This window comes from Clinocottus analis, unplaced genomic scaffold, assembly GCF_023055335.1.
Source record: "Clinocottus analis isolate CAN_PGR_092001 unplaced genomic scaffold, fCliAna1.0.p SCAF_18, whole genome shotgun sequence".
NCBI classification, from domain to species: domain Eukaryota; kingdom Metazoa; phylum Chordata; class Actinopteri; order Perciformes; family Cottidae; genus Clinocottus; species Clinocottus analis.
This window is the reverse complement of record NW_027175909.1, coordinates 10,655,558-10,665,000: the sequence shown is the minus strand read 5'-3', so window position 1 is coordinate 10,665,000 and position 9,443 is coordinate 10,655,558. Positions and strand designations below refer to the sequence as shown.

General features: G+C 43.4%; 1 protein-coding gene across 5 annotated transcripts in view; it reads right to left on the bottom strand.

Moving 5' to 3' along the window:
* Positions 1–9,443, bottom strand: part of atp8a2 (ATPase phospholipid transporting 8A2) — a 48,502-nt gene that overhangs the window by 7,058 nt on the left and 32,001 nt on the right. For all 5 annotated transcript variants that reach the window (XM_068581980.1, XM_068581981.1, XM_068581982.1 and 2 more), the window contains 9 exons: positions 7,974–8,157; positions 6,879–6,989; positions 5,576–5,650; positions 5,070–5,192; positions 4,607–4,685; positions 4,314–4,375; positions 3,754–3,810; positions 1,931–2,038; positions 1–10 (listed from right to left, as the gene is read on the bottom strand). The exon at positions 1–10 is cut by the window's left edge and continues 79 nt beyond it. In XM_068581980.1, coding sequence (XP_068438081.1) covers positions 1–10; positions 1,931–2,038; positions 3,754–3,810; positions 4,314–4,375; positions 4,607–4,685; positions 5,070–5,192; positions 5,576–5,650; positions 6,879–6,989; positions 7,974–8,157 — 809 coding nt within the window. The remainder of the gene's footprint in view (positions 11–1,930; positions 2,039–3,753; positions 3,811–4,313; positions 4,376–4,606; positions 4,686–5,069; positions 5,193–5,575; positions 5,651–6,878; positions 6,990–7,973; positions 8,158–9,443) is intronic.

Sequence of the window (9,443 nt, the reverse complement as noted above, 5' to 3'; positions counted from 1 at the left end):
CCTTGCCAGCCTGCAATGTCAATACACAGGCTCCATTTATTTTAGTCGTATATTAATTCAAATTCAGTATTAAGCCATTTTTCTCTGCAACGAGCACTGAGAAACACATGTGGAAAAGAGAAATGAGAGACCAAGCACATTGAAAGCCGTTCAAAGCAAATTTAGTAAGAGTTGAATATCTCCAATGTTAACTAAACAGTATCTACACCACACACTGGATTTAACAAAAGATTTCCACAGCCGAAATACAAAGATTCAATGCTAAAATAGGTAAAAAATTATATTGAGTAAGCACAGATTTCCCCTACTTGTTTCTGTCCAGCTGCAAACAACCGTATAGACCTTTGACCCTCATCTTCAGCCCGTCTCCAGGGATCAATCATGCATCTAACCACTGTCTAAATCAGTCTGCTTGTCTCCATGTCTCACTCCTACGCGTCTCTTTCTCATGTGGCTCCCTCCAATCTTACTCTTTCACAACTTCATTCATTATTAGTGACTGTATCTTCTTTTGCTTGTCCTCGCCCGTTACTGCAAATCCTTCCATTTTTCCTTTATTACCCAATATCTCCCCCTTTAGTTATCTGCGTGAGCACTGTGCAGTTTCACAAGCCCAAATCTTTGTCTCTAGGCGTTAACGTTTAAGTCAACAGAGACAAACATTTCATGCGCCATAACGTACTTAACTTAACTACTTTATTGCCCATATCGTGCGTTTCCTGTGTCCTGTGTTTTGATCTACAGACACAATTTGGTTCCCAGAGGAAAAAGAAACCGGGAAAAATTAATCGGACAACCATGAGGAAATATCTTCTGCAGCAGCTGGAATCACATCCAAGTCACAGTTGATCCAACTCGACTCAAACATACTCTATGTCTGTCTGTGTGTGACAAACACCTACACACAATTCATTTAAACAGCACCGGACACACATTATATCACATGGTGTGTATACGGTCGGAAGATGGAGGAATGCTTAAGGATTTTCTCTACTTTTTGATATCCATAGAAACAGACTGCTGGTCTCAATCACCACTTTACAGTCAACACAAATCACACATTGCTGGACACACATAGGGCATTAGTTCTCACATCCGAAAGCGTACGTACACACACACACACACACACACACACACACACACACACACACACACACACACACACACACACACACACACACACACACACACACACACACACACACACACACACACACACACACGGTTACTCTGAGCAGAAATATACAGCTCTTTTCCATCCCCTGTACCCCATGGACCGATGGAAATATAGATAGCAGGAGCAGGGGAAATAAGAGAGGTAATGGGGTAGTTAGGGGGACGTGGAGGGGTGGGGGTGGTGGCTGAGTGTCTCCGACCATTCCCCAGTTAGACTGAGCAGCTGCAGAGATATTTGACCGCATTCCTGATTTCTGACACAAATTGAATTAATGAGCTGAGGGGAGTTCAGATGGCCCTATTCCCTTCAACTCTCAAGACTCTCTACCCGCTCAGTGGGGCACCTCACATCAACCCCGCCTGATCCCCAAAACTCTAAAATGACTCTCTCAATCAAGGGGTCCCCATGTACACTCTCCTCGTTCCCCCCCGCCCCCGGATCCTCATCAGCAGCAGCCCACCCTCTTGAGTCAACACCTCCACAGAGGGCAGTAAAAAACGGGGGCTCGGGTGACACGTAGCAGGTGCAGGAAGCCTGGTGAGTGGGGCTGGCGAGGCATAAATCTCCCCTTGGGCTCCAGCCGTGCCGATCTGGAACACCCAAGAGGTGAGTCTCGTAGGCGCCATGTATTGGTAAACCAAGAACAAGGGAGGGGCAGGTGATGGAGGTTGCAGAAAAGAGTTGTAGAAGGAGGGGCTATTTTAACCCCCTGTTACTGAAATGAGTGACACATGTTTATGGAGAGGGACTTGCCTGGCCCAGCATGTCGGGGGCGATGGGGATGGAGGGCCAGATTGCAGAGTAGACAGCGAAGAAGACCATCCAGAGCGCCATGCTTCCCCATACCGCCAGGTGGGAAAACTATGAAAGAGAAAGAGAGAGCGAGGAAGGGGGAATAAAAGAGGGAGCCGATGGGATGTAGTGCAGGAGAGGATGGAGATTAGGAGATGGAGAAGAAAGACAGCGTAAGGTCAAATAGTTTACATACAGCTCTTCCGAATATACACAACCTTTCCCTCACTCCTTCCCATATCTTCGCCCTGCGCTCTGTGATCCGCTGAAAGAGGACACTGTGTGAATTCCAGTCGGACCCTGCTTCATTACTGCCAGGCTGTTGTGTGGACAGCTGAACGGACAAAAGTGTCAGCGCCCTCCTGTTCTTCCTGCCAATCTCTCTCTTCCTCTCTCTCTCTCTATATCTATCCAACGGCAGAGAGGAGACAAGTCTCGATGCCGTCATGGCCCGAGCTGGTGTTCAACTCGTCTACGTCCACCTCTGCTAACTTTGTTCCAAAATGAACCAATACTCACATTCTTTGTTTTGATGTCTTGGTTTAAAAAAAATATGTTTTGTTAATAGTTTGACTGTAATTTGTTGGGGCAAAGTTCACGTTCACGAAGTTTTGCCTGTATTCACTGCAATCATCGGATATAATTTTTCGTACGACATCTCGCATGTCTGGTATCTGGTATATTTTGATAGTAAACAGCAGGATTTTTAAACATACTGACATTATTAGTGACTGGCAGCTATTCGTGCTCTTGACTCATACTGTCTGTTCATGGTCTGGGAAACATTCATTTTATTCATTTGGTCGTTTGTCAATAATTGTAAGAGCTAACTTTGTGTAATGCAGTCGGGATATCCCGCTAGGGACTGTAGCTTTTGTTTGGGATTTCATGCTCGAAGTTAGCTGGCTAGAGCCGGTAGCGTGTGAGTAACTATGTTTTGGAAACAGGAGGACTAATGCCACATAGTGGAGCTATTTACTTTAAAAATATATTTTACTGGTTTCCAGCAAGTTAGTTTTTTTTAATTTTTATTAATAGTGGCTATGTCAATACCTAGCTCCTACGACATTGTGGTTCCTGTATCCTTGATGTTTAAGCGAAAAAACTGTCCACAGAAAGTAGGGCTGGCAGCATGCCCTGAAATTCACTTCAAAAGTCTATCCAGCTCAACGTTTGACAGTAACCATATAGATGAGTGTAAAAATATATTTCTCAATACTTGAATAGAAAATCATTTGGAAAGAATGGGGACATCTGGGTTCTGAGTTAACTATGTTAAATTAAATCTGTTTCGCTCTTGTGTTTCTGTATTTACTTTTAAAACAGATGGAAATCTCACTGTTTTCTGGTCTGTTTTTCTCCTTTGCTGTGCAGTAACACCGTCCATTCGACCCTTGAATATCTGTTAAAGCATATTTAACAGCTCTTGCAGCTGCTTCCCAGTAAATGCCTTTGATTGACTTGAATGGTTCTTAAGTCTTACGCTATTAACATTTGGACATGTTTTTTGGACATTGAGTTTATTGTAAGTGGATAAGTTTGAATTGCAGCCACGAGTGAGAGGGTTGGGTGGTGTAAGCAACTGGTGTTTAAGAAACCTCAAACCTCCACCACGAGATCAAGGTACACCACATCTTTTCTCATGTCTTGGCGGAAAAGGAAGCATTTAGACCAAGATTTATGAAAATCTTACACTGAAATCCTCAGTGGGCCCTCCCTCTCTCTTATTTATCAACGGTTGAGTAAAATACAGCACATGTGGTGTGGAGTGTTAATTTTCTTACCTTGGTCCAAGCGGTGGTCTCCATTCCAGCTTTCAGACATACTGTAACTACCACATACTACACACACACACACACACACACACACACACGCACACACACACACACACACACACACACACACACACACAGAGGGCAGAGGGAGAGCAAATAAAAAAAATCTGAGAAACAGGATTAATTCGCTGGCGACTGTGGAGATAATAAACATTAATGCTGTACAGTAAACTAAGAAATGTCTGTTGAAATACTCAGGAGTCCTTTGTAGTCTACACACATATAACACAACAAATACAAACCACTGACTTTCACATGAGACTGTAGAGAGTAAAATGAAATAAAAAGTGTGAGATGGAGAAGTGAAGAAGGAGGAGAGATGGATGACTTTGGAGAGGAGACAGACTGGCTAGACAAGACTAGATTCAGTGGAGACTCACAGCACAGCACAGTGCTGGTGTGTACACAAATACTGTGCACAACATGTGCATGCCAAAGGACACAGATATAAAAACTAAATAAAAAACAAACAAAAACATATACAAAGAAAATACATGTAAGATGCTTACTGTGTAAACCATATTCCCAACAAACAAGTAGTCATTTCCCTGACCATCACTGAACGGAGAGTCTGTGGGGAACGCACACACGTGCACACACACATACACACACACACACACACACACACACACACACACACACACACACACACACACACACACACACACACACACACACACACACACACACACACACACACACACACACACACACACACACACAGAGAGAGAGAGAGATGCCTTATGACAAAGTCTGACCAGCCAGAATTCTGAATGCAAAGTTACTCGGGCATTTCACTTACCATGCTCTAACATTTTCAGTGGGAACCAAAAGAGAATAATTGAATGAATCAGTGCATTGATACAGGTACCCCAAAACACCTGAAAAAGAAAGAGAGAGACAGTAGAAAAGAATGTGAAACGAGTCAGTGACGACTAATACTGCTTCATACTGTATATGCCCCCACACACATAAAAACAGCAATTCCTCACAGTAACACACAACTTCTACTGTGTTCTTGCCATCAAAAGTGCCCTCCCAGTGTACCGTCGAAAATGAAAGACTTCCTTATTCTGGCCCTATGAATCTCATTAGAGGTTGCCTTGGAAACATCCCGGTCTCCACGCCACTCTTATTTACTCGCCTTTGCCCAAACAAACAGCAGGCATCACTTGTCAATCCCACAGCCAGCCACAAGGCATGACAAGTCAGATGCAGAGCGGTTACAGTCGCAGCACATGGTGTATGTGTGTGTGTGCATGTACCTTGGTGTTGAAGCCCTCGGCATTCTGGGTGATTCGGTAGAGCTGTGGGAAACGGAGCATGTTCTGCTGGCTGCACGGCCGGTCAAATATCCCCAGAGTGAACGGGGGCAGGGCAGTAAATATCTGCATCACACACACACACAAGATACAGCCATTTAAACGCATAATGACAGAGTAGCGTGTTTACATGTAAACATCCTTTGACTCGCTGGGCAATCAGTGTTCGTATCAGCAGCGGCATTAATGCATTCTGTGGGAAGCCGTAAAGCACCTGCAGTCAGACGCAAGGACATACAGCAGTCACCAAAACACGGAAATTAACTTTGCGCATGCAAACGGAGGGAGCAGAGATGAGAAGACAAAGTAGATTGAGATTAATTGAGAGATAAGAAGAGAAAGAGAGACGGCACTTGACGTGAATTTAAACAAACAGGCGGGGTGGGACAGAGAGAGAGAGTAGAGAAAAGGAAAATGGTGAGACGGTTTGAGAGGCAGTGAGGACTCACCACGTTGTAGAGGCCGATACACCAGCGCTCAAAAAGGATCTGGCCAGAGAAACCGTTCACAAAAGCGAACCAGAGCTGGAGCACAAAGAGAGGGAAGAGAGGGGATAAGAGGAACAGTAGCAGAAGGTAAATCTGACATAAGGAGGTACTGATGGTAAAATGACTTCAGAAGAACATTTTGTACTCAACATTGTCGCTTCCTTTTGTTTTAGTGATGCCGTTTCAGTTGAAAGACCTTCATCAGGCAAGACTCTAGTTTGTGAATGAAGGTCCATCATAGTTTACAAGACTTTATGATGATGAGGACTTAAAAAAACAAAACACTATAATAAATAGTTTCTTCTTTCTTTATAATAAAAAAAGTCAAAAATCTGGAAAATAGTACTTTTTGTAGAAGTTTGTTTATAAATACAATTACTACTATTTTAGAAAGTTGTGGAAACTGAATTAGATTTCTTTTTGTAGAGTATATCAAAATGTCAAAATGAGTTGATGCTGTTTGAACAATGTTTTAAAGGGTACCAGGGACACTTTAATAATGACAGAAAGCAGTGGGATTGAAGGGAGTTGTGGTCATATTTTTTTGGAACACAAGCGATAACAACAATGCCAAAGCAACCCTTAATTAACACACATACAGACAGACAGATCTGAGGGCAGATAAAGACAATGTTTGGGACCAGTGGTGGGAGTTGTGGCATTCCTTGTGCATACAGTGGAGCACGCAGCCTAGGGGTGAGGTCAGATGTGTAAAAACACACACATCCATCCCCCTTATTTTGTCTCCACTAAGTGGACAGAGACAGTCTCTGACCTTTGGCCTATAACGCCCCGCAGGGGAGCCAATCACGTGAGATAATTATGGAAACCTACACATTCAGGCACAGAGTGGTGGTGTGAGCGGGACAGTAGGCTCCCATGAGGCCTTGCACCTGCTGGCATCCCTAATGTGAGACAGAGGGGTGGAGCACAGCTGACAAATACCCCCCATAACAGGCAGGCCGGGGCTGCGATGTGCCCCTTCATCTCACACACACACACACACACACACAAAGCTGTCGACCCTTGGTGCCAAGGTCTCGTCACTGCTGATCTAAACACACGTTTTTTTTCTTAGCACGTGTGTGTGTGTGCCTGCAAAAGAGACAGAAAGCAGACACCAGAAGGGCAGCTCGTCCATCACTGTCAGCCATGTCGACAAACAGCTGCAGAACGTCTCTGTTAATGTTAGAGTGTGTGTGTGTGTGTGTGTGTGTGTGTGTGTGTAAGAGAAACAGGGAGGGTGTGGTAGTGAAGCTCTTACCTCTATAATGTAGAGGACCACGTTCTTATAGAAACAGTAGAGGATGCACTTGGTGACACGGTTGTAGCTCCATGCCCCGTGGACCAATAGCAGCTTCTCTAGGTAGCAGAACTACCAATCAGGGAAAACAATGAGGGGAGAGACTTATTATTATAATTAGAAGTGGGAAGAAAGAGTTGAAAAGAACATTTGAGATGGAAAAGGAACAGCAGGTTTTTTTGTCTGACCAGGAGTGCAACATTCTAAGATATTTCATTTTTTGACATCCTTCTAAAATGATAAAAACAACAACACAAATTGTTAATTCAGTTCTTGTCAATTAATTAATCATAGCAGCACTCAATTACATGTCAGAGAAAAATATGTGGCACTATTTGCACAAACATACAGTATTTTCTATTTATCACCAGCAAAGTTCATTAGTGTTGTAAATATCTGGCTTGAATCATTTCTATAACACTGCAAGCCTGACAGCAAATTCTAGATGTGGAGAAAACTTCAGTACAGTCGAGACACTCTGGTTTTGTTTCTATTGCTCACTGAGCCATAACATGAAATGCTCAAATTCATGTTTTCAAAATCAAATAATTGACCATTCTTCTCAGCACTAATTGAAGCTTGATTGAGAAATTTTAGGAAAATGAATGCCTTGAGCTGAATAAAATGAGTATTACTCTTTAAGTGATTAATGTTTAAATTTTTTTTGATATGTAGAAAAAATAAAATAAAAAATGAAGCTACTAAGAAGGATACACATTTAGATTTTATTGTGGACATTCGAGACTTTTGTCCTTTATTGTAAGAAAAAAAGAAAATAAACGCCATTTGTTTGTGTTGACAACATGATACTCGAGTGACCCCTGTAAGCAAATCCCTTTTTCAGTTGTCCCCCTCCAGGGAGGTCAAAGATCAGGATTAGCCATAGAGTGAGCAGGTAAGGATTCAGTGTCTTGCCTTAAGTCACTTGAGCACGGTGGACAACCAGGCATGAATCCATTATCCACGTTCATAGAAAGGTTGTAACATATCTGCATGACCCTGACCAAGCATGAACGACTGTCTTCTGCATGTCTCTGTGCTCCGTCTGCATCCCACCTGTGCTATGGAGTAGTCGGAAGAGTTGGTGGCCTGCATGCCCTCGTTGCCGCTGATCCCCACTCCGACGTGGGCCGTCTGAATCATGCCCACATCGTTAGCACCGTCGCCGATCGCCAGCGTGATGGCCTTCACGTGTTTCTTCACCATATCCACAATCTCAGACTTCTGCAGTGGAGAAACTCTACAGAAACAAAAAGAAGAGGAAAAAATGGACATGGTTGGTTGGTTGGTTGTGGAGGTGGGGACATGTTTTCTTTCTATCTGTGAGAAAGAAAGAAAACAAGAAATAGAGGGCAAAATAAAATCAACTAGGATGCTAGCAATTAGAAAAGAAGAATAAAGCCTGAAAAACTGAAGAGTGGGAAGAAAGAGGCTGGCAGAAACACACACACCCACACACTGCAGGCCAGGGCTCTGTTAACTGCTTTTCACCAGGAATTAGGAAACAATGATTCACTGTTCCTCTAATAAGACTCTGGGTAGCTCAGGTTTGATGTGTTTATATATGCGTGTGTGAGTGTGTGTGTGTGTGTGCTTACGGCGATGTGTGTTTATGCACGTCTGAATAGATCCGAGTGTGCCCCAGAGTGTGCGTGCGTGCGTGCGTGCGTGTGTGTGTCTGTGTATTCAGGGAGGTTCCAGTGGTACTCCACCCTCTTGACCCGTGTCACTGATCCTCCTGTCCATAACCGGTTCTGTTTCTTCACCGACAATGAAGGACCGAGGGAGGCTCGATTACAGATGTTTCCCTCGGCGCCACCCAGAGACAATAGTGAGGTGTTATGGAGCATTTGCTGAACTATTGTGGGATTTTATTCCTCATTTTATGGGGCCATGTGTTACACACACCGACAAATGAGAAAACAGCTCCAACCGATTCCGGTTGTTTTGGTTTTCCGGTTGGCTTTGCTAAAGAGACTTTACGATCCCTAATTTCTTCCAGCGTCTGCCAGGGAAATAATAGCTGGAAATAGATTCACGTGGTCTTCCTCAGATGAGGGAGTTTTGCAGAAGAATTTAGTTTTTGAGAGCTATATCTGGGAATTTGTCAGCTATAACAAGGCTTGTACTATCCGCAACCTGCACTGTGAAAACAAATGCATCTACAAAGGAGAAGACATGGGAGAAAACTAAGACTGGGACTGGGATGACATTTGTATACCAAAGTAACGTATATTTTCCACAGTGCAGGACTTACAACTGCAGTGGTTTGCGTGGAGCATGAAATAAATCATTTGACAGTACCTTAAGATATTTGTGTTTTGTATTGAATGGGTCGTTATTTAGCATAAACTCATTTAGACATCATCATGGATGTACAGTAGGCGGCTTGCCTATTGGCTGCATCACTAGAGATTAACCCAAATCCAGATTTTAAATATTTACATTCAATTTCCCTGCTGATAGAAATTACCTGAGCCTCAGTGATGTATTAGGTGACGGTAATTTGAGTTTCAACACCGAGCT